Below are 26,391 nucleotides of genomic sequence, written 5' to 3'. Positions count from 1 at the left end.
ATACACTAAGCAGATTCAGAAGGATGAAGGCCCCCAAAACAAATGTTCGTATTAGTTAAAATGCACTTCGAATGAAACTGTTACTTTTGTGTGATCATCTGTAGCATGTCATACACATTTAAGTAGCATGTGTAGTAAAGCTAACAAAGTTTTCAGTCATGTGTGCCTATATCCTTGGCACCTCAACTATTCAGTACGTTGTCGTCGTTACTCCTGTAATAATTTATACCCTACCAAGAACTTCCCATTACCAGATGTAATTGATGTGCCACTCAGCAAGAAATATAGTAACTACTTTTTTTTAAGAAATTTGAAAATAGATAATGATTTGTAGCACATGTTCTTAGGTATCAACAGCTACTTTTGATTTTTAAGTTTTAGTAATGTGCTCATCATAAGATTTATGTTGTCATCAACATTTATGCAGCTCATCAATTCAGAAGATCTTTTAGCCTGTCCTCCACACATTGTAGGCCATAGTATTGCATTTTGAAGTGTCCTGAGAGTGTGGCCCTGATTTGGTATTGATCAAAGGCACAGTGATTTCATGTGTCATACAAGTTATGTGTAACTAGCACTCTCATACGCAAACGTAAAAGTGGCTTAACTCTCCTACATAACTGTCTCATATGAAATTGTTTACCGGTCTGTTTGAAAAGCCTTTTTGCTATCTGTGCTGCTAATAAATTATGTGAGTGTAATGATCTACAATTTTCAAAATACTCTGTGAAAATGGCAAAGTGCAACAAAAAGCAAGGTTGCAGTGAAATGAAAAGTGCACAAAGTAAGAGTAAGAAACAAAGAGCATACTTCGAAGGTGAGACGGAAGCTGTCATTCTTGCAGGCTTCCCTGTGGCCAGTCTCATTAAGTTGAAATGGATCCGTTTACTTTCTGGTGTAGTTACAGTATTGTCTCATATTGTCATAAAATGACATTGTCAGTACAACAAGTGGATTTTACTTATGGCTCAACTCATAAGTCCGGAAATACACTCTAAAGCAAGAAAAAAATGTGATTTTCAGCTGTAATAAAATTTTGGTTTAACAGTGAGAAATAGTTCTCATCTTTTAAGATTTAATTTTTATTGTATGTTTAGAATGGTTCAGAAGATTGATGGCCTTACATGTCTCATAATGAATACTTTCTTGCTTCCAGGAGATGATCCATCTACCAATATTAAGGCATGTGCGTAGGCTGCTTGCATCAGCAGTTATTTTTGGAACAGCTGTATTGTTAATGCTGTGGTTACCAGTAAGAATACTAAGAGCTGTATGGCCAAGCTTCCTGCCATACACTGTTGCTCTGCAGACGGAGACTCAAGTGAATGAACTGTCGCTGGAGCTGTTGCTACTCCAGGTAGCAGTTTGTCTCCAGACAGTAAATATTTGATATGCTGCAATCATTGATATTTTAGATAGTATTATGCAAAAATTGTGTAGCATCTTGAACACATGCGTCAAACTGATTTTAGTGATATTTCATTGCTAATTGTGCATCTGTCTGTTAGTTCTGCACAATAGCAGTTTGTATTTTCAAAGGCTTCTTTGTGACATGTTCCTACCTCTCTCCTGCTGTGTATCCTAATACTGTCTTACAGAGACAGTAGTTTATCACTAGAAATAATATATTCATTTAGTCCTTCTCCTATACAAAAATTTGAAATATGATGGTGTTCATTGCGTCTTTTTAACATTTTTACAGCATAAAAGGCATAAAAATTATTGCTTACTGAGTACACATGCACATTGTAAATGTTTGTAAGTTATTGTAGACATCATTAGAATTATGAACACTTGTTATTTTAATGATAGTTTTGGGTTAGGACTGTCTGAATGAAATTGAATAAAGTATTTGTTTTGACGAGTTTTTTTCACCTCAGTATATTAAGGCATGATCCACAGTTGTGTGTGTTGATATTGTTCTCCATGTGCTTCTGCTGTACTGCTGGTGAAACTGTTGTCTGCCTATAGCGCTAAAAACGATTTTCAGCATGGGACACAAACTGCAAATACGTTCTTCCATAGGTGGTAAAGCGAGTGTGCTTGCGTGCACAAGCACGTAATTTATATCGTGTGTTCTTACTGCTGCAGGCAGGACAACGGCTTCGTCAGCAGTACAGCAAGGGCAAATATAGAACAATATAAAAACACATGCACACGAAAAAGCCATGGATGCTTTCTTAACAAAATGAGGCAAAGCAAATATTGCCTTTATTCAGTTGCATACAGACACTCATAGCCCGAAACTCACTAAAACAATATTAATGGCAATGGTATGACAACATTAAAGAAGTATCTACTCTATGTTCATGTCAGTACGCAGTTATGGTATTGAAATATGGTAAGGAAAAGTGTTGGGATTGTTCGTTTTCTAACTGTTTTACTGTAAGACAGTTTTACTTCATAGTTGTGTATACGTAGCCAAACACTATTGAAATTCAACTGTCAGTTGCTTCCAATTCAGATGGCAGTAATAGCAAAAATATTAGTAGGATATCCATGATATCACTGATATTATGAAGAAATTGCCTTGCTGTACAAAAAACATCTCATCAAATCATTCCTGTTGTGTTTACAGGTGATACTACCAGCTCTGCTAGAACAGTCACAGACACGAACATGGCTGAAAGCTCTTGTACGAGCTTGGTGTTGTGCAGTAGCATGGCTGCTTGATCTGCGACCTTATCTACTGGGTGATGAACGTGACCGTACACCTGCTGGAGGACAACAGCAGCAGCAGCCGCAGCCTGCAGGAGAGCAGGTACCTCTGCCTGCTGCCCTCGCAGGTGGTGGGCTGGGAGCTGCACATCAAGCACTCCTTCAGAGGGATGCACCATCCGGCTTCCAACCATACGAGCGTCCGCGCTGGTTTGCGGCACGACTTGTTGGTCTGCTTGCTTGTGTGTGTGTTACATTAGTCGCAGCCAGTTTGGTTGCCTTGACAGTACCAGTTTGGTTGGGACGTGAAGTTACAGCAATGTGCCTCCCACAACAGCCACCAGGAGTCAGTGCATCACCAATAACAGCAACGCGTCCTGGTACAAATGGTACAGCGAGAGTGCACGAACTGTACACTGCAGCTGCAGGCACATACTTGTGCTGGCTAGTTGCACGTGCTATCGCACTGGCACTCAGTTGGCTGCCACAAGGTCGGGCAGCAATCCTAAGTTGTTTACGACAATGGTGTATCTATGGTGCCCGTGCTGTGGCAGCCTGCTCTATCCTACTTGGTTTAGTCCCACTGTTGTTTGGCCTTCTGCTGGAGCTGGTAAGTTTTCACTCCTTTGCAACTCTAATTTTCTTCCCCCTGTTTGTGCTGAACATTTTTTCTTGTGAAAGAATAATTTTCAGTAATATTACTGACATATTTAAGTATGCTTTTTTAAATTTCTGTATGATTTTTTTTAATGGTGTTACTTCTCACTTGTTTTGGTATAGCTTTTCTGTCTCCAATGGTCTTTATTAAAAGTGGACTTAACATTATTACCTTTTTTTGGGTGTTAAATTTTAGAAGTGCTGTCTAAAAGTGTTAACATTAAGCAAAACTGCTTCCAGATTGTCTTCTTGCAATATGAAGGGGATGAAAATGACCTTTTATTAAAATCTTATATCAGAGGAGAGACAAATTTATTTCTTTGGTACCCCTCGTTAGTGTGGGAAAAATGAGCAGTTGAGTTACGCTAGTGCTCAGCAACAAGATTATTGTAACTTAAGTGAGGCATGTCCTGGTACTAGGAAGTTTGTTAGTTGGGAATTAAGTCAGTCTTGCAGAAATCACTTGTCCTTATGAGAAATTATGTAGACACGGTAGGTACGAAAGAGCAACTTACCATGTGTCTGGTGTTCTATCACTCCTTCTCTTCCTCTCAAAGTTACTTTTGTGACATCCCAGTGAGAGTGGTAATAATTTTACCTTAAGTGATTATTCTTTATCCTTTCTGCTGCAGTAGTGGCTGAATTCATAATTTGACAAAATTATTAGTTGAGTGGCACTTATTTCCTTTAAGTAAAAATCATTATGTAACACCGATCTTTCTTTACAGGTTGTAGTGGTTCCTCTAAGAGTACCACTGGATCAGACACCAGTCCTTTTTGTGTGGCAGGACTGGGCACTAGGTGTTCTGTATACAAAAATTGCATGTGCAATTATAATGATGGGTCCAGAGTGGCACGTGCGTCGTGCTATTGAGCGCACATATAGGGATGGTATACGTGATATGAACTTGGGATTTGTTATGCGCGAGTTGGCAGCACCTATTATCTCTTGTTTAGGGCTGGCATTAGCAGTGCCCTATGTTGTAGCTCATGGTCTAGTGCCATTATTTGTAGCCAATCCACAGCTGCGCAATCTGATTGCAAGGCGACTATATCCATTCCTGCTGCTCGTTTCACTCACAGCAGGAATTATAGTTTTCCAGGTAAGAAAAACTTTTATCTCTATTTTAATTTAAAATTAATTTTTGTTATATGTGCTCTATTGTAAAAGGGTAAATGGTATTGGGGAGGACGTACAAGAGCTCACCACCACCCCCACCACCACCAACAACAACAACGTAAATCTAGCTTGTGAGAGATAAGTCATAAAGTTTAATTATCACTTCAAAAAATAGTTACATATAGGCACTTGCCTTTAGTACTGGTACTCAGTAAAATGCCTACGCCACAATACCGTAGCACACCAGTAGAAGAGGCAGAACGAAATTGTGCAGCCCATTGGTGAACTGAAGAATTTTGTGTGAATTAAATTTCTGAATAGGAAGGAGAACAATGCTGCAGCAGTGCATGTGGAGTTGGTGGCAGTGTATGTTAATGGTGCACAATGATATGACACAGTGGTAAGATAGTACAGACACTTCTGTTGTGGTTACACAAGTTGAATGACAAACAGTGAAGTGTTAGAGCTATGTCTGTGAAAAAAAGGAACTGCTAGAGAAGTGAAGACCTCGGTTCTCCACGCAGGTCATTGAGACTATTAGTGGAAGAAGTGAAAGTCATTCGAGGATCAGTTTTCGACGTTTTGCATGACATTTCGAACATGAGGTCCTGGGATCTGCAACCACTCACATACATTCCAAATGTTAGCAGAAATATTGCAACTATGTCAGGCTAATTCAGATGACTACTTTGGCCAGCTAATCTCCATGCACAATTTCTGGATGTATTCTGTTACTCTGAGTCAAAGAAACAACACAGTTGGTGGTAATGTGTGAATTCAGTATCACTGAAATAGGCAGAGACTCAGCTGTTGTTGGGCAAGGTGCTGCTAAGTGTTTTGTGGGAATGCCGTGGTGTGTGGTACTAAACAGATGATGCTTGTAAGGGGCAGACCATCACAGAAGTTACTACCGAATATGACAAAGTTATGACAGTCCATCAAGACAAAGCATTGTGGGAAAGGGCTGCTTTGCTCCACAACAATGCCCCAGCTTATTCTGCACAGGACGCAAAGTTTTGTCTTCCTCTGTCTGATCTCACTGTACCTCATATGGCATTCAGTGACTTCTTTTCTCAGTTGAAGAAACTGTTGTGTGGCGGGCGTTCTCAGAGTGACAAGAAGGTGCTCTCCAAGTGGAAATTTTCCTGAACGGCCAAAATACACTTCTACAACCAAGGTCTCCATCTGTTATTTGGGGGAAAACGAGTCACACACAATATGTAAAGGAGAACTAACATATTCACTAGGTTTCATGGTTGGCACTTCAACTTCTCAATGTGATAATTAAAATGTTGATTACCCATTGTACTTTTCCAAACTGAACATCTGTATGATCATACAATGCAGACTTTCATGGCTAGTATTTTTGCTTCGGTCAAAAGCATATTTCTGTGCAAATGTTGCAGGCTTCATCAGAGCCTATAAAGACTCTGATAGCAGTTTCAGATTTAAATCAGCTCAGCAGGGCCCATTGTTTGTTTGTTTTGTTTGTTTGTTTGTATCTCTGCATTTGGAACTGTACATATTTTATCCTTATGTTGTTATCATCATCTTCATCACTATTATTTAAAATGAACATTAGCAATCTGAAATGCTCACTCTGCAGTGTAGTGTGCGCTGATATGAAACTTCCTGGCAGACTAAAAGTGTGTGCCGGACCAAGCCTCGAACTCAGGATCCTTGCCTTTCGTGGGCAAGTGCTTGACTGACCAAGCTACCCGTGCATGACTCACAACTTTTCCTCACAGGTTCACTTCCGCCAGTACCTCATTTCCTAACAAAGTTCTCCTGTGAAACTTGCAAGGCTTGAAAGGTAGGAGGCAAGTTACTGATGGAAGTGAAGCTGTGAGGACAGGTCATGAGTCTTGATGGGTAGCTCAGTCGGTAGAGCACTTGCCCGGCAAAGGTCCCAAGCTTGTCTCGGTCTGACACACAGTTGTAATCTGCCAGAAAGTTTCAACATTAGCAATATCTGTCTTTATGATACAGCTTAGACCACGAACATTGCAGCACCTTGAAGATGGTAGGCAGCAAACAACAAATTGTCATGAAGTGTATTACATGCTTGTAAATGCAAATGGTGAGCATTTCAGTTCAACTGCACAATGTAGGTAGGAGTGACACCATCTAAATTCTCCATATAATGAAAGATTATGCAGTGGATTTCTCCTTCTGAAATAATGTTTGAATGTTTGTTTCTGAGAAGATCTTGTTATGCCTCATGTAAGAACAACAAATGTCTACCAGCATTTGTTAGACTTCACAGTGGTAGTACTTTAGGCTCTCGAGACTGTGTTTTATAATTCCTTGGTAGTGCTAGTTGTCTTGATTGTATCACATTATTGGTACATGAGTATGGCACTGATGGATTTAGGAGAGCCTTTCTCACCACCATGCAGGATTTCTGCAAATATCCACATGGACAGTATGTCAGTTTCTGGAGCACGATTGACTGGCAGCAAGGTGACCATTGTTGTGGCAGAGAGAGGCTTTGACAGTGGTGCGCCCAGCAAGAACACAACACACAGAGTTTCCGTCAACTGCTCCATTCTCTTTCCTTCCGCTTTCCTAAAACCTTCTTGACAACTTGGGGTACAGCACCGCCTTGGCTCCGTCCCCGGATCTGCCTGCTCCGTGACCTTTGTCGATTTCCCAAGGATGGTACCCCTTCACTTGTTTATCGTCAGGCATTTGCTGCTCTATGTGCACAAATGACGGACGCCACATTTATTTACACCGACGGCTCGAAAACATCGTTAGGTGTAGGGAGTGCCTATATTGTTGGCGACACCCCAAATCACTTTCGGCTTCCCGACCAGTGTTCGGTTTATACTGCGGAGCTTTACGCTGTTCTCCAGGCTGTCCACTACATCTGCCGCCATCAGCGGATACAGTACGTTATCTGCTCAGATTCTCTCAGCTCTCTCCTCAGTCTCCAAGCTCTTTATCCTGTGCACCCTCTGGTCCACCGGATTCAGGACTGTCTGCGCTTGCTCCACCTGGGGGGCATCTCCGTGGCGTTCCTCTGGCTCCCGGGACATGTTGGTATCTGTGGAAATGAGGCGGCCGATATTGCAGCCAAGGCTGCAGTCTCTCTTCCTCGGCCAGCTATTCAATCGATTCCCTTCGCCGATCTACGGAGCGTTTTATGTCGACATGTTGTTCATTTATGGCACACGCATTGGTCGACACTTACCCATAATAAATTACGGGACGTGAAAGCTCTTCCTTGTGCTTGGACCTCTTCCTCCCGAACACGTCATCGGGAGGAGGTAATTTTAACTAGACTCCGGATAGGGCACTGTCTTTTTAGCCATCGACATCTTTTAAGCGGCGATCCTCCCCCACTCTGTCCCCACTGCTCTCAGCTGTGGACGGTAAGACACCTTTTAATTGAGTGCCCCTATTTTAATCCGTTACGCTCCCGTCTACAGCTATCGCCTGATATATCGTCGATTTTAGCAGATGACGCGCGCTCAGCCGACCGCGTTCTCAAGTTTATTAGTGCCAGTGAAATGACGTCAGTCATTTGAAGCTTTTTTTGGGGACAACCAACCCCTTTCTGTAGTGGATTTTTAAGCCTTCCTTCTGCTTTTAGTTTCTCCAATTTTATGACTTTCGTTCCCATTGCTGCTGGTTTTCAATTTCGGTTTTTTACTGTTTCCTAAGTCACGGACCAGGCTCTAATGACCATAGCAGTTTTGCGCCCTAAAACCAAAACAAACAAACAAAACAAAAATACCACACAGAGTGGTACCATGTCTTTCCAAGTGGTGTGGTGTCTTGCTCCAAACAAGCCTATATCTTGTCAAAAGGCTTATGACATAGCTGTGCGATCCTGCAAGGCCCAGTGAACTGTGTCTGCCCTCTCCGGCACTGGACACATGAAGCTGTTTAGATTTTCTGTAGCGTTATGTGTGGTCGTGTGGAACAAAAACTAGCAGCAATCTCATGGAATGATAATCTGCAATGTTGATAGGGAGCAATTCCACTGCTGCCAAATTAAGATACATGCTTAAACAATACCAGAGAAGGAAAGCCGCTACTCACCATATAGCGGAGATGCTGAGTTGCAATAGGCACAACAAAAAGAATCACACAATTATAGCTTTCAGCCATTAAGGCCTTTGTCAGCAGCGCGCGCGCGCGCGCGCGCGCACACACACACACACACACACACACACACACACACACACACCTGCAGTCTCAGAGACTGCAGCCGTGTGTGCAAGTTGCGTTTGATTTTGTGTGTGTGTGTGCGTGCGTGCGTGCGTGCGTGCGTGGGTGTACGTGTGTCTACTGCTGACAAAAGCCTTAATGGCCGAAAGCTATAATTGTGTGAATCTTTTTGTTGTGCCTATTGCGACTCAGCATCTCCACTATATGGTGAGTAGCAACTTTCCTTCTCTGGCATTGTTACATTCCATCCTGGAATTTCCATTGTTTGATACATGCTTAAAGATGCTTCTCCTTCTTACATGAGAGATACATGATATCCTCATAAACGACTAACAGTCAAGTGCAATTTCTTGAGTGAGAGACCCAATTCATAATTTTTTCCAAAATAAAGATTGCAGATAGTGTTACTCCTACCTGCTTTGTGTGATTGCGGTGAACTGCCAGTAATTTGCATAAAGTAGCATGTTGTACAATTAATGCCAATGTGACGCTTCTTGCATGCCATCTTCATGATTTTGCAATTTCAGTGGCCAGCAACGTATTTACTAAAATGGAGAAACAAAGGTTTCAAACAACACTGATGATAGTGCAGTCGATATTTTTTTATACTAGCACTTCTCAATAGATATGACCCATGGAATGATTGCTTATTTATGTAACTTGAACTGTTCTTTATAACAGAGTACTCTAAAAGGTGATACTGGGAAGCAGTTGCGGATAAAAAGGCCTAAGTTAATTTGTTCTTTGAGGTTTTCATCAATATACACATAGGTGTGGCAGTCATTTTTATCATGTCATAGGTGTCGTCTCATGATTTCATCAACAATATCAACATCATGAGTTTGTCTTAGAACTTCCACCTTAAAGGCTCTCAAAATTAGTCTTTCCCTCTATTCTCAGGAACTCTTTTACTAAATTTTTCTGTGGCTTTGTAATGGTTTATTATTGTTGGATATCTTTTATTATCAGCTATTTTTGTATTGTGATCCAAACATTTTATCTGATGTGCTTAGAGTTCTTCCTGTATACTCTGTAGTCCTTATTGAGTTTTATATCTTGATGATTTTGTTGGTGAAATCAAAAAAGAACCAAGACTTAATTTCAATCTAACACTCAGTTGACATTACTGAGAAAGACAGCGTAGTGATTAAGACACTGACCTGAGTTGGGGGAGGGGGGGGGGGGGGGGGGGGGAGAATAGGATCGAACTGTTTCCAGTCATTCAAATTTTCTTTGCTTTCCTTAAACAGGGTGAATACGCCCCAGGACAATTGGGAAATCTAGGAATTTTTTCATCTGGGAGAAATCTGGGGGAAATGCGGGAATTTTTCATTGCTTTAATTTTCAGTTAAATCTTCGTAATTTCAACTAGTAAGAACTAATACTCCTACAAAACATTTTACTTTCATCCATTGCTGCAAACACTTCAGCAATAAATCATAAACGAGAGAACATCACCAAAATGAAATGCAAATAAAATGTGGTATCTACAATAACAAAACACAGTGCACACACAAGCACTGTCTGTTTTGCAATTAAAATTCCAAGAGCATACATCTAAGTTGCCATCTGGTGGTAAACATGAGCATGTGTAATTGGTGCAATGTAGTTAAGTTTACATTTGTAAACAGCAAAATATTTTTGGTGACTAACTTTATATGTGAAAATAACAATATTACGAAAAGGAAAGTTGCTGCTCACCGTATAGTGGAGATACTGAGTCGCAGATAGGCACACCAAAAAGACTGTCACAATATAAACCCTCAGCCAACAAGGCCTTTGTCGAAAACCCGTGTGTGCGCAACCCCCCCCCCCCCCCCCCCCTGACCCCCACACAAACACACGGTTATCAGACTGATAATGCTATTGTTGTTTGCACAAATGCTTGTCAGAAAACACAGGAAGACTTGTTTATGTGGAAAAAATGTTTAAGCAGTGTTACATATGGTACTAAATATTTAAATTTAAGTAAATGCTGATGATTCCACATAACTGGAAACAAAACAAGGGTCTTCAAGAATATGTGATATGTTTGTGTGTTTCCATTGTCATAGAAAACTGGAAATCTGTGTGATGCACCATGAACACGTGAAATATATTGATAAGTGAGTGCTGGGTTTTTGATGCACATTAGGAAGTCTAGTAAGGTACAGTTTATTTTTGAATTAAATGATTTTTACCTATTGTAAGATACTTCCCAAGTAATCTTCCAATGAATGATTTCCCCGTGCAGCCTGATTGACATGCTGTTGGATTTATAAATTATCATTACACAGTATTATACAGCTTTCAGAAATATCTTTTGAAACACAGTTATTTGCCCCAAGAAGAACTCTTGATATTGTCTCAAGAGTTGGTAATTCACATTCAAATATTATTGTTATTATTATTATGTATGTATGAATGTAACAGAACCAATAGCCAATGTAAAGGAATGTGTGACATATCGGGATATGTGCATTGTCATTTTTCCAAAGGAAAATTTAGTTTACGTGTGGCTTAGAGGCAAGGTTGCATGGGAAGCATTCCAGTGGGACCTACATTGCAGATTGAAAGAATACACTTGCAATATAGCAGGGTTTGGGTAAATGTTGGTTTCATAGGTGGCCAGGCTGGGATCTTCAGGGTATGTGTTCGGTGAGACAGCTACCAAACACTGCACCCAACCATGTAGGTAAACAAAGCCGGGAGCAAGCATTGATCCATTGTGACTTGTCTGACGTAGCAGACAATTTATCATATTGAAAATCACTGGCACTTGGATAGAGTTCATATGAGTAGTATAGAGTAATATTGTGCATGAAACTTCTCACCAAAGATAAACTCAAGTGTAGTGAATGAGATGCCCTGTCATCAGGTATACTTTTTCTTTAGAATAAATTTATTTGAGAATAATGCAGCTGAAATTCAATTTTTGTCAGCTATTTCCATATTTTACCGTTCGTGCTGCACAGTTGCAAATTAGACTGTTCAGTCTTGCAAAGAATTGTGCATTTTTATTGACCACCTGCTGACATATTTTTGTGTTCATTCAAACAATATTGTGAGAAGGAATGTTGCTACTCACCATATAGCAGAGATGCTATATGGTGAGTAGCAACTTTCCTTCTCATAATATTGTTACATTCCATCCTGGATTTTCCATTGTTTGATTTTGTCTTTATTCAAAACATTTTGTGACTTCACTTTAGTGACATTCAAATATAGTGCATTATGTATAAATTTGTTTCAGATTCGACAGTTTCGGAAACTATATGAACATATTAAGAATGATAAATACCTTGTTGGACGAAGGTTAGTGAACTATGATCATCGTCGTCACAAATCACCCTCCATTCGGCATTAGAAGCTATAGCTGTTGATAATACTATTGCCTTAAATTTGATAGCTTCCTCCATCATCTGCGTGGAGATAACTGAAACCTGAAGAAATTTTCTTAATGATTGTAGAATTAATATATTGAGTGTACATGTTTTGAATAAATGCTTACGTGTATAGTGTGTTTCATGAACTTGTCCAGTTTAGTATTGAAATTACTGACGACAGTTTAAACAACTTTTTCTCACAAATACAATGTGCACATCAGCAATAACACCAACTACTTTAGTATTGTGTTGAGAATTTTCTTCTTGAAATAGATTTCATACTTCTTGCGGAAACAGTTGTATTTTTTCTGTCACTTTTATCTTTGTTAAAAAATTATAAATTATAGAAATAATTAATTTCTAGTTATGTGAAAAAAATTGTAGTCTCTCTCAAAAGCAACCACAACAGATAGTTTTCATCTCAAATATTATTTATTAAGAACTCTCCTGCTTCAAGGCTAGGCTTTTTGACTATAAGACCATTGCCTGGGAATAAAGTACCTATTATTTTTACTATTAATTTTTTAAATACTGAGGCAGATATCAGATAATCTAGTATCTGATGTAAATGGTTGAAGACAGTTTTTAAGTTATTTGTTCTTAATTTAAAATGTGAAATGAAATTTCTTCGCTTGCTCATAACTGTACTTTGCCATACTTGTGTATCTGGTTGAAGATGCTTGTATATTATTGTTAATAACTAAAATTTCCCAGTTAATATAAAGACTGTTACAGATCTGGTGTATCTTATCTTTCCATTGTAAATAGCACTAGATATTTATTACAATATTGTGTTGAGGTTGTGGACACTTGATGTATGAATCATTGAAGTGTTGACTATTGGGCTTCAGAACTTAAGTTTTTGAAGACCATTTTGTAGAAACTCATTCCTAATACGCTAAAGGACTGATTTCAATTACCACTGCAAAAAAACAGAGTACTTGACTGTGCACACAAAAATATTGTCACTTTGTGTATCCAGTCTTCATTCTTCAAATAAACATAATTTTAATTATTATTTGAAAATGTTTGATGCCACTGGAGTACTATTGTTGTTTCACAAATTTTTATTAAAAGCGCTGTGCAGTTGGTGGTGGAGCATTTTTCCTGTGTTTGGGAACAATAACATAAACAGTACAGATAATTACTAAGTGTATTGATCATGTGTAATAGTGCTTAAAGAATATAGACAATGAAGGAAAAAATGGATTGTGAGAAACTGACACACACACACACACACACACACACACAAAAATCGCCAAATCCGGCGAGGGAGTTTCCAGTACTTAAAGAATGTAAGACTAGAAAAGCAAGTGGAGTGTACCTGGGGATGTTGTAAGTTGAAGGAGGCTTAGGAATGTGGTAAAAATGAGATTTTTTATAGGAATAGTGTGTAACAAATCATTGCAATACATTCCTGAAGACAAATAAGACTTATATTGTTCATTTCACAATAAAGATTGTTATTCACTTCCATTTTTGTATATCAAACTAAAAAACGAATTGTCTTCGATTTCCTTGTGGTAACTGGCATTCATTTTATTTAGTCAGTTGTTAATTTATCAACTTCTTCACTTGGCAAATATTAAGACAATTTTAACTTTTTTTTCCTCCAGGTCAGTATTTTGGTAATGTTGCTGCATTACTCTTTTGTTAGCAATGCATTAAATTCTCGTTAGATTTGCGCACTTCAGCCCTCAGTCTGTTAATGGTCCTCCATGCAATCTTCTTCTTCTTCTTCGCGGATGGATCACTTAGGACCACGCGTAATCAACATTTGTTGGCCTTCCTTTTTGCCCAGTATTCCTTCATAAACAACGAATGGGCTAGCTTTCGTTGCGTAGACCATCTGTGTCGGTTAGTTTTTCTCTCTTCTTCCTCAAAACCCCGTGTGTTTGTGATTTTTCTGATTTCATTTCTATCATGTAGATTTGGAGACCTTAATTCTCTCAGGTCTTTTTCCGTCTGTTTGTACCAGTTCGGTCTTGTAGTTTTGTTCTTTAAAAATGTATGGATTTTGTACGTTAACCTGTTTGAGTCCATTCTTTCTAAGTGCCCCATGAATTGGATTCTTCTCATGCGCATTGTGTCTGTTATTTTGGAGATATTTTTATATATTTCTGCATTGGGTTTTGGATAATGTACCCCATCTTTAGTTCTTGGTCCTAGGATTTTCCTCATTATCTTACGTTCTTTCACTTCTAATTCCTCTTTCAGTGTTCTGTGTTGAAGGTTTAGTGTCTCAGATGCGTAGAGAGCTTCGGGTCTAATTACTGTTGTATAGTGTCGTATTTTGCAGTTCCACGAGAGACTCTTTTTGTTGTAAATGTTTTTTGTTAACTGAAACGCCATCTCCATTTTCTGGACTCTTGATCTGACAGATTTCTTTTCATTGCAATTTTCTGCAGTCCATTCACCTAAATATTTAAATTCTTTTACTCGCGAGATGTAGTTATTACCAATTTTGAGATCAGAAGGTGCATCTTTGATGTCAGTCATAAATTTTGTTTTTTCAAATGAAATTTGTAATCCTATTTTAGCTGCCTGTTCTTGTAATAATTCTAGCTGTTTCTGTGCATCGGTAATGTCTTGTGCAATCAGTGCCATGTCATCAGCAAATGCTAAACAGTCTAATTCTATGCCCTTATGTCTTGGTCCCAGTCTGTGTGCTGGTGCACCTGCTTTTCTCCATTCTCTAACAACTTTTTCAAGAGCACAATTGAAGAGCACTGGGGACAGTACATCCCCTTGTCGTACTCCGGTGTCTATTTCAAATTCTGTGCTCAATTCTCCCGTAAATTTTACTTTGGATTTGGTCTCCGTGAGTGTTTCTTTTATGATGTTTGTTGTCTTTTGATCTAGTCCAAATTCTGCTAATACTTCAAAAAGGGATTTTCGGTCTATACTGTCATATGCTTTTTTAAAGTCGACAAACGTGATGACATAACTTTTGTTTGAAGTACTATGTAAATATTTCATTGAGTTTTTCAAGTTAAGGATTTGTTCTACGCATGATCGACCTTTTCTGAACCCACCTTGGTATTCGCCTAGTTTTGAATCCAGCTGAGGTTCTGCGCGGTTTAGTAGGGCTTTAGACAGAATTTTGTATGTTATTGACAATAAAGAGATTCCACGATAGTTGTTGGGGTCTGTTTTACTTCCTTTTTTGTACAGAGGATGTATGATTGCAGTCTTCCAATCTGTGGGGATTTTTTCAGTTTTCCAGATTTCATGTATAATTTGAGTTTTGCAATAAGATTTTCTCCTGCATTTTTCCATAATTCTGCGATGATTTGGTCTTCTCCTGATGCTTTGTTATTTTTCAGTGACTGAATTATCTCCTTAATCTCTTGTAAACTTGGTGGCTTTGAGTCTGGGTTTCGTTGTGTACGATGGAACTCAAATTTTTCTGCGGGCTTTTCGCAATTCAGTAATTTAGAAAAGTATTTTGCAAGAATTTCACAGTTTTCGGTGTTGGTATGAGCAATGTCCCCATGGTCATTTTTGAACTGGAGTGATGGAGGAGAGTACTTTGTTAATTTTTGTTTGAATACTCTGTAGAAATTTCGGGAATTGTTTTTCTTGAAATCATTCTCTATGTCTTGCAATTTTTTGTCTTCGTGTTGTTTACGGACTGTTCGTATTGCTTTTGTGACTGTTTTCCTAGTATCTTTGAGATCTTCCAGGGTCTTTTGATTTTTGTTGCACAACCAATTTTGCCATGCCTGTTGTCTGAGATTTATCAGTTGGTCACACTCATCTGTCCACCATGGGTGTTTACGTGTTCTTGTTTGCGGTGCTACAGTCTCAGCTGCATTTAAAAGTCCTGCTTGCAGTTGTAGCCAATTTTGTGGTTCTAGATTTTGCGTTTCTTTTGTAAATTGTTGATTGCCATTTATCTTTTGTACATCATATTTACGGTGTGGAGATTTCTTAGTGAATTTTCTTTTTTCTGGAATGACATCTAGGGAGAATTTTGTTGGGTAATAGTCGGAATCTAGGTCTAGTCCATTAAGGACTTTAAGTTTCATGATTTCTACTGTATTTACGCGGGAGATCATTACATGATCCAACTGATATTTACCTAGTAATGGATTAGGTGAGATCCAAGTTTTCGTTTTCAAGGCTCTTTTCTTGAAAAATGTTGATTTGAAAAATAGGTCATGGTTTTTGCAGATTTCAATGAGTCGCATGCCATTCCGGTTGGTCTGTGTATGCCCTGACCATTTACCTATCCAATATCGATATTTCTTTTCTTTACCGATTTGTGCATTGAAATCGCCGATAAGGATTTTGACATGGTTATTTGGGATTTTTTGGAGAATATTATCTAATTGGTTCCAGAATTCTTCTACTTCTTCTATTTTGTTTTTGTTTGTGATGTTAGTTGGTGCATGTCCGTTGATTAGGGTGTATATCTTATTAGCTGATTTTATTGTCATCGTGGAGAGTCGACCCGAGTAAGATTTGAAAGTTGCGACTGAATCAAGTATTGATAAATCCAGTTCCAAATTGTGGACAATTTGCCATGGCTCGTTTTCCAGGTTTTCCGTTGTATATCCTGTATCCTTCCAAATCAAAAGGATTTTCATCTGTATATCGTGATTCCTGAAATGCAATAATTTTGATTTTACGTTCTCTGGATTTGTCCGGGATGTTTTTTAATTTTCCCATTTTTAAGAGAGAATTTACATTAAATGTCATTAGCCAAATTCTAGATTTTGGTTTGATTTTGTTATTACGGGGTTTTGAGGTACTCCGATTTACCTCCATGCACACTTCTGTGGTCTCCCCAGAATCCGAATAGACCACTTGCAGTTTTTCAACCGTGGGATTTGACCCACTGGAGTAATTTGTCTTTGAAGGTGCTGTATCCATGTTGATTTAATTGGACTGGGTTTGTGACTGAAATTGAGATTTCAGTCTGGTTAAGCTCAGAGTTCCACTTCTGAGTTTTATAGATCAGCCGCCACTAACATGTGGAACAGACGCTGTAGGGTTACCGCCACTAACTTGTGGAACCGTCGTGCCCTTTTTCCAAATAACCTTGGACGATAGCTTTTATAGTAGCCCAAAAAGCAAGGTTGCCTCTTCCGCCAGTTCAACCGTACCAATGATCTTCATCTCCGCCTTCACTGCCATTGAGGTCTTCACCGTGTCCCTGGCAAGGGGCCCTCATGAGGTACTATCACCCGGGCCAGGTGAACCAAGGTTTTTTTATGAGGTGTTACTCCTCCCCCTCCTCCTTTTTCGACCGGGCTTGGGACCGGCTATGGCGGAGTTCCATGCAATCTGATGTTTTCTCAGCCTATTTCTGACTCATAAAATTCTCCAGTGTCTGCTCAGGTGACATAACGCCTTCCAATATTTTTGCAGACAGCACCCAAGTACTCATCTTATTCCCTGCAGTTTCTTCTGACCTGAATTTCATAGTCTCACCTCAAAGCTGAAAATTTAATTGCATGAGGGATGGTGTTTGTTCATTGATGTACACGACACCAACATGTTGGTTGACTAATACACCTGCAAAGTTCCATTATTAATTATAGTGATTAATTTTTCATACTACAAACAATAATAATTAACACAAGTTTTCAGTCCAGTACACATAATCATGGCGGGAAGTAAGTTGTTCTATTGCGGCACAAGATTAACAGTTCACATTTACACTCATAGGAAAAAGAATCACAACACCAAACACAATTAATGTAGAGTAATGATTTGTCTAGCTAACATATTTAAGTGATTAACGTTGCAAGATAGGTAAGTGTAATATAATCTATTGCAAGTGTGAAATGCTGGTCCATTGATAACTAGTGTAACCACCAAAATGCTGCATGCAAAAGTGCATACATTGTGCTGTACAGTTGCCAGATGCCGGTTTGTGGAGTGGAGTTCTACGCCTGTTACACTTGGTCTGTCAATACACAGACGGTTAGTGGTGTCTGGAGTTGTCGACCGATGATGTCCCACATGTGCTCGGTGGGTGACTACAGACTTCGCTTATTGAGCCTGCCAAAGCAACATCTCGACAATCTGTAGAGCATGTCAGGTTACAACAGCAGTAAGTGGGCAAGTTTTATCTGTTGGAAAACACCCCATGGAATGCTGTTTATGAATGGCATCACAACAGGGCACATCATCAGATTGATGTACAGGTTTGCAGTCAGACTGTGTGGGATAACCAGGAGAGTGCTCCTGCTGTAATAACGGAATTGCAACCCAGACCATAGGTCCAGTGTGTCTAGTACAAATTGGTTGCGGGCTCTCAACTGGTTTTCTCCTAAACAACACACATCACTGGCACCAAGGCAGAACCAGCTTCCACAGGGTGTATATGACCTGGGAGATCCGGGAAAAACCCAGGAATTTTTTAGAATTCTGGGAATTTTTTGTTGTTCTAGTTTTCAGTTTAATTTTTGTAATTTTGACTTGTAAGAATCAATACTCTAACAAAGGATATTACTATATACCGCTACTGCAGATAATACTGCAACAATAAAATGTGAATGAGGAAAAAAAAAAGAAATGAAAATAAAACATAAATTGCAAAGGGAATGTGCCATATACAACAACTAAACACAGTACTCATACAAGTGTTTGCCAACAGCAAAATGTGTCAAAGACTGTAGGAAGACTATGCAATGCTTCATAACAACAAATGGCCTCCGATGAGCGTGACGCCACAATTGTTTACATTAGATTCAATTTAGCAGCTACGAGCAGGCTCATGCTCATGCGCATGCGCGGTTGAGTGGCGTGTGAGTAGTACCCACTCCCGTTTCTGGCTACAGAAATGTGGCTGTTGGCTGTGTAAGCAGTCACAGCAAGCAGCTAGATGCAACCGGGAAAAATTTTACAGCCGTGCCCAAGCTACCAGATTCATGCATGCGTAGCAGGTCTGGATCTATGAGGGAGGGAGGAAGGGGGGGGGGGGGTGCCAAATTCATATTCTTGAGAAGAAAAAAACCTTGTTTCACAAAGTGCCTAGCATCCAGCGCACGTTGGTCTATCGATTACTCATATGATTTTGATGTGCCTCCCTGTTGGTTTTTGAACACACTCTGTAAATTGACTCCTGAATGACTCATAAGCCGCACGGGGAATCCTCATCGTATGTAGAAATAAACTTCCCTGCATGCAAAAGGGGACCGGGCTATAGAAGCTGAGTGGAGTAAAGCCGAACTAGTGAACACTGATCGCTGTCTGATTATGTTGCTGTTTGGGTTTGCGAATGATCAGCGTTGTTATAATTACTAGGGAAATCCATTGATTCAGACTACCAGTTGTTGTTGTTGTTGTTGTTGTTGTTGTGGTCTTCAGTCCTGAGACTGGTTTGATGCAGCTCTCCATGCTACTCTATCCTGTGCAAGCTTTTTCATCTCCCAGTACCTACTGCAACCTACATCCTTCTGAATCTGCTTAGTGTATTCGTCTCTTGGTCTCCCTCTATGATTTTTACCCTCCACGCTGCCCTCCAATACTAAATTGGTGATCCCTTGATGCCTCAGAACATGTCCTACCAACCGATCCCTTCTTCTGGTCAGGTTGTGCCACAAACTTCTCTTCTCCCCAATCCTATTCAATACTTCCTCATTAGTTATGTGATCTACCCATCTAATCTTCAGCATTCTTCTGTAGCACCACATTTCGAAAGCTTCTATTCTCTTCTTGTCCAAACTATTTATCGTCCATGTTTCACTTCCATACATGGCTACACTCCATACGAATACTTTCAGAAATGACTTCCTGACACTTAAATCAATACTGGATGTTAACAAATTTCTCTTCTTCAGAAACGCTTTCCTTGCCATTGCCAGCCTACATTTTATATCCTCTCTACTTCGACCATCATCAGTTATTTTGCTCCCCAAATAGCAAAACTCCTTTACTACTTTAAGTGCCTCATTTCCTAATCTAATTCCCTCAGCATCACCCGACTTAGACTACATTCCATTATCCTTGTTTTGCTTTTGTTGATGTTCATCTTATATCCTCCTTTCAAGACACTGTCCATTCCATTCAACTGCTCTTGCAAGTCCTTTGCTGTCTCTGACAGAATTACAACGTCATCGGCAAACCTCAAAGTTTTTATTTCTTCTCCATGAATTTTAATACCTATTCCGAATTTTTCTTTTGTTTCCTTTACTGCTTGCTCAATATACAGATTGAACAACATCGGAGAGAGGCTACAACCCTGTCTTACTCCCTTCCCAACCACTGCTTCCCTTTCATGTCCCTCGACTCTTATAACTGCCATCTGGTTTCTGTACAAATTGTAAATAGCCTTTCGCTCCCTGTATTTTACCCCTGCCACCTTTAGAATTTGAAAGAGAGTATTCCAGTCAACATTGTCAAAAGCTTTCTCTAAGTCTACAAATGCTAGAAACGTAGGTTTGCCTTTCCTTAATCTTTCTTCTAAGATAAGTCGTAAGGTCAGTATTGCCTCACGTGTTCCAGTGTTTCTACGGAATCCAAACTGATCTTCCCCGAGGTTGGCTTCTACTAGGTTTTCCATTCGTCTGTAAAGAATTCGTGTTAGTATTTTGCAGCTGTGACTTATTAAGCTGATAGTTCGGTAATTTTCACATCTGTCAACACCTGCTTGCTTTGGGATTGGAATTATTATATTCTTCTAGAAGTCTGAGGGTATTTCGCCTGTTTCACACATCTTGCTCACCAGATGGTAGAGTTTTGTCAGGACTGGCTCTCCCACGGCCGTCAGTAGTTCCAATGGAATATTGTCTACTCCGGGGGCCTTGTTTCGACTCAGGTCTTTCAGTGCTCTGTCAAACTCTTCACGCAGTATCGTATCTCCCATTTCATCTTCATCTACATCCTCTTCCATTTCCATAATATTGTCCTCAAGTACATCGCCCTTGTATAGACCCTCTATATACTCCTTCCACCTTTCTGCTTTCCCTTCTTTGCTTAGAACTGGGTTTCCATCTGAGCTCTTGATATTCATACTAGTCGTTCTCTTATCTCCAAAGGTCTCTTTAATTTTCCTGTAGGCGGTATCTATCTTACCCCTAGTGAGATAGGCCTCTACATCCTTACATTTGTCCTCTAGCCATCCCTGCTTAGCCATTTTGCACTTCCTGTCGATCTCATTTTTGAGACGTTTGTATTCCTTTTTGCGACGTTTGTATTCCTTTTTGCCTGTTTCACTTACTGCATTTTTATATTTTCTCCTTTCATCAATTAAATTCAATATTTCTTCTGTTACCCAAGGATTTCTACTAGCCCTCGTCTTTTTACCTACTTGATCCTCAGCTGCCTTCACTACTTCATCCCTCAAAGCTACCCATTCTTCTTCTACTGTATTTATTTCCCCCATTCCTGTCAATTGCTCCCTTATGCTCTCCCTGAATCTCTGTACAACCTCTGGTTCTTTTAGTTTATCCAGGTCCCATCTCCTTAAATTCCCACCTTTTTGCCGTTTCTTCAGTTTTAATCTACAGGTCATAACCAATAGATTGTGGTCAGAGTCCACATCTGCCCCTGGAAATGTCTTACAATTTAAAACCTGGTTCCTAAATCTCTGTCTTACCATTATATAATCTATCTGATACCTTTTAGTATCTCCAGGGTTCTTCCATGTATACAACCTTCTTTCATGATTCTTAAACCAAGTGTTAGTTATGATTATGTTGTGCTCTGTGCAAAATTCTACCAGGCGGCTTCCTCTTTCATTTCTGTCCCCCAATCCATATTCACCTACTATGTTTCCTTCTCTCCCTTTTCCTACACTCGAATTCCAGTCACCCATGACTATTAAATTTTCGTCTCCCTTCACAATCTGAATAATTTCTTTTATTTCATCATACATTTCTTCAATTTCTTCGTCATCTGCAGAGCTAGTTGGCATATAAACTTGTACTACTGTAGTAGGCGTGGGCTTCATATCTATCTTGGCCACAATAATGCGTTCACTATGCTGTTTGTAGTAGCTTACCCGCATTCCTATTTTCCTATTCATTATTAAACCTACTCCTGCATTACCCCTATTTGATTTTGTGTTTATAACCCTGTAGTCACCTGACCAGAAGTCTTGTTCCTCCTGCCACCGAACTTCACTAATTCCCACTATATCTAACTTCAACCTATCCATTTCCCTTTTTAAATTTTCTAACCTACCTGCCCGATTAAGGGATCTGACATTCCACGCTCCGATCCGTAGAACGCCAGTTTTCTTTCTCCTGATAACGACATCCTCTTGAGTAGTCCCCGCCCGGAGATCCGAATGGGGGACTATTTTACCTCCGGAATATTTTACCCAAGAGGACGCCATCATCATGTAATCATACAGTAAAGCTGCATGCCCTCGGAAAAAATTACGGCTGTAGTTTCCCCTTGCTTTCAGCCGTTCGCAGTACCAGCACAGCAAGGCCGTTTTGGTTATTGTTACAAGGCCAGATCAGTCAATCATCCAGACTGTTGCCCTTGCAACTACTGAAAAGGCTGCTGCCCCTCTTCAGGAACCACACGTTTGTCTGGCCTCTCAACAGATACCCCTCCGTTGTGGTTGCACCTACGGTACGGCTATCTGTATCGCTGAGGCACGCAAGCCTCCCCACCAATGGCAAGGTCCATGGTTCATGGGGGGGGGGGGGGGGGGGGGCAGACTACCAGAGTGGAAATAAATGACTAACAGGAATAACAGGTAAGAAGGATTACGTGGGTGCCACTGTCTTAATATTGCCCCAGTTCAGAAATATCATAGATCCGAGGCTGATGCGCAGATCAGTCTGAGTTATAGTGGGCAAGTATGTAGTCTCCACGTGACCCGTGTTTACATTTAGTGATTTTGCTGTTTCCTCTTCGTTTACTGCTCTCACGTCAAATGAAAACAAAATGGATTTCTGTGGCTGGGAGCTATCAAGTGAATTAAAATACATTCACATAATTACGGAAGGCTAATATACATTATTAGTTTCAGATTTTATTTTATTTCCACTTTTCTGACAGCCATGCATTAATTGCCTTTTAGAACAATGAAGTTATTTTTGTCGGCTTGTTAGAGAAATTTGGTTTTTATTAATCTTTTATGCTGAGGTAGTCAATGTGTTTGAAACAAAGTGTTTAGTTCCACACTATTGGCTAATTTCAACAGCTCACTTCATTTCAAGTGCATGTTTTCATCCTCTAGCACGTATGGCATTGTGCCATAATAAAGAGTAAAAAATGAGTTAATATTGTACTGCTACTCCAAGAAAATTTACATCCCGAAACCCACACTGAAAAGCTTAATATCAGGTTGAGGCCTACTTCATTGGGAATCTGGACATACGAATGTGCTCTTTAAGTATGCTCTTTAAATGTGCCATTTTAGTATGGTTCACGAAATTTCAATGCTCTTGGAATATCTCCTGATGTCTTTTCTTTTATGACATATGTAAAATCTTTTAATGTTTTACACGTACGAACATACGGGCTTCCTGCAGCATAGCAGCTGCCAAAGCGTGGTGGCGCCTGTTATCTGGCACTCTCTAGCAACTACTGAAACGAACCCATTTCTAACAGGTCGCGGGAAAATATTACGAATGGTGGTTTGAAAGTGTTACTTTCAAAGTAAATTTACTTTCACGCAGGTTGAACTATGTACGAGAATGTACGACAAATTTCGTAAATCAGAGCGTTTGATGAAGAGCCATTTAAAAGTATTTCGAGCCCAGAAGATCAGACATTCATGTCGTTATTATGAGCAAACTGATGTAGTGCTATGGGAAGCTCTCTCTCCTCTGCGTTAGCTAATTTATTTGTGGAAAACTTTGAATACAAGTCACTGGACTCAGCAAAAAATTTTACTGGCGCACTTATGTAATACATCTTAAAGTGTATCACACGCAAAATACATCAAAATTATATGTGAAAGCTTAACTTCTCTTGTAGCTTATTAACTTTAGAGACCAATATTATATGTGAAAGCTCTGCTTTTCTTGTAGCAACACTATGTATATTAATTTAAAACATTAACTTTTCCTGTTTGTCTATCCGCGGTACTTAACAGTGATGTTGCTATTAGCTGACTACATCACGTGTGCTGTGGTCTGAATATCTGCTGTCATCGGCTGGCGGGATCATGTAACATGGGCTATGACTGGCTTACAAAAGTGCATCGCAGTCTCGACTACAATGTGTCGGAAAGTAACATGCGGTGTTTGGTGCTATTCGAATTTATACTTTCTTAATATGAAAATATGCGGCGTACATGTTGCTGCACATCAAAAATCTTTCCAAAAGGAGTTTTCTTCCCTGAGTTTCGTTTTCTAAAGTCCCCGGAAATTCTACGCTCGTGTATAAAAACATAACCATTCAAAGGATTGATAAGTTTTACAGTTGCAAGGGAAAATATACTGTCACTTAATAACAAGGAAAAAGTGCGATTTCATCTGGGAGAAAGTGTATTTTTAACTGGAAAATCTGGGATTTTTTTTTTCCTTGTCCGCGTATACACCCTGTTCCATCAGAAAACACAACAGATCTCGACTCTACCTTCCATTGAGCTCTCACTTGACACCACTGAAGTTGCAAATGGCAGTGGTTAGTGGTCAGTGGAATGCACGGTACAGGGTACCTGGCTGGGAGCTGTCCTTGAAGTAAGTGATTTGCAACAGTTCGTTGTGTCCCTGTACTGCCAACTGCTCCTCAAACTGCTGCTGCAGATGCAGTATGATGCACCTGAGCCATATGCTGAACACAAGGTCTTCCCTCTCAGTAGTGCCACGTGGCCACCTGAAGCCCAGGCTTCTTGTGACCGTACATTCTTGTGACCACTACTGCCAGCAGTCATGTACAGTGACTACAGTATTGTTGTCAGTTCTCTCTGCAGTATCACAGGAGGAACTTCCAGCTCCTTGCAGTCCTATTACAGGACCTCATTTAAACTTCTTGAGCGAAAGGCATCCTTGACTATCATCAACTCACCACGTCCACTCTCAAATTTAACTAACGCTCACAGCCTCCACATGGGGTATTTAATGCAAACCTGATTTGCTTCCTCATACTGGTGCTATTAGCGCCAGTCTCATGCAACTGATGTGAAGTTTGAATAGACATCATCTTTCAGATGTGGAAACATGCCTAGCAACTTTCGTGTATGTCGCACAACTCCTCCTTGGTGTTGCAATTTTTTTCTGTCAATGTATTTAAAAATTGCCCTGTTCAAATTTAGCTCAGTTCCTGATCAAGACAATTACACTCCAGTGGTTCTTTTAAGTCAGTCCACCATACGAATCACTCAGTCTAACAATAGCTTAATCCAGTGACAATAATAGTTCACAGTAGTTGTTGATTGCATCACAGTTATGGCAGAATACTCATTTTTTTACATACTAGTCACTCAAAAAGTAATTAAAGTTCATGAGTTTAACAGTGACATAGTGCATAGTGTTGCATGCAGAATTTATATAATAGAAACATGAGAGCATGTTTGGTATTACTTGTTAGCCATCAAACTGTGGACTACTTCGTTTTCAGATGGCCATATAAGGAATGGTGTAGGAACAAACTGTTATTTTGAACTCTACCTAACACTTTAAAAAGTGGCTAGGGTGGAATTTACCGTTTCTGATGAACTACTAGATAAACAGAATTTTGGGCTACAAAAAAAAAATTACCTTTTAGTTTAGAAAAATACATGGACAGTATTTTTCTTTCACAATGTGGATTTCCTTGTTTACCTGAGCAGGTGCCATGTTGCAAATAATGGTAAATTACATGAAATTATTAGTGAGAGGTAATTAATGCTGTAATATGGTACATAAAAATTAAGGTAACAAAAGTAAGTAATCATAGTCCAGAATCTAACATTGGTTTTGACGAAATCTGTGATGTAAATTTGTACTGGTTGAGGACTTCAAATTTAGTTATTGTGGAAGATAGATGATTTTTGGTTATGAAAATAGGAAGGTTGGAATGCTTACTTCCAAATGGTCTGGGTCACTGTATGGAATTATGCTGATTAGCTCATTGGTTTTATGCATGTAGTGAACTATTGTGCTAACTTTAATTATCTGTAACTTTTAAGTAAGTGCCCTAATGAAAACTAATTACACAGATGGGATCAGAACAATTGAAATTAGAACCTGAATAATAATTCTAAGTAAAATTTGGCCTAAACAACAACTTGAGATTTCCAAATGAGTGCCACATGCCAACAGGTAAATGTATTTAAAATAAGATGAAATGTAGTGAAAAATTTTGTTTATTTATGAGAGTAGAAAAACCTAATAGGTGAGAAGAGTCTGCCTGGAAGGGGGTAACTGCAAGTGTACCGGTATACAGGGTGATACATTGATAGTGACCAGGCCAAATATCTCAAGGAATAAGCATCAAACGAAAAAACTACAAAGAACGAAACTTGTCTAGCTTGAAGGGGGAAACCAGATGGCGCTATGGTTGGCCCAC

The 26,391-nt window shown here is 39.5% G+C and overlaps 1 protein-coding gene across 2 annotated transcripts in view; it reads left to right on the top strand.

Moving 5' to 3' along the window:
* Positions 1–12,114, top strand: part of LOC124787929 (E3 ubiquitin-protein ligase MARCHF6) — a 38,612-nt gene extending 26,498 nt beyond the window's left edge. Inside the window, exons 6-9 of one of the 2 annotated variants that reach the window (XM_047254916.1) lie at positions 1,157–1,378; positions 2,579–3,268; positions 4,044–4,418; positions 11,847–12,114. In XM_047254916.1, coding sequence (XP_047110872.1) covers positions 1,157–1,378; positions 2,579–3,268; positions 4,044–4,418; positions 11,847–11,960 — 1,401 coding nt within the window. In that variant the 3' untranslated portion in view covers positions 11,961–12,114. The remainder of the gene's footprint in view (positions 1–1,156; positions 1,379–2,578; positions 3,269–4,043; positions 4,419–11,846) is intronic. The other variant, XM_047254917.1, reaches the window with a different exon arrangement.
* Positions 12,115–26,391: the final 14,277 nt, after the last annotated feature.

Source organism: Schistocerca piceifrons, chromosome 3 (genome assembly GCF_021461385.2).
Source record: "Schistocerca piceifrons isolate TAMUIC-IGC-003096 chromosome 3, iqSchPice1.1, whole genome shotgun sequence".
Lineage (NCBI taxonomy): Eukaryota > Metazoa > Arthropoda > Insecta > Orthoptera > Acrididae > Schistocerca > Schistocerca piceifrons.
Note: the sequence above shows the minus strand (reverse complement) of the source record. Positions and strands in the feature narration are given on the sequence as shown.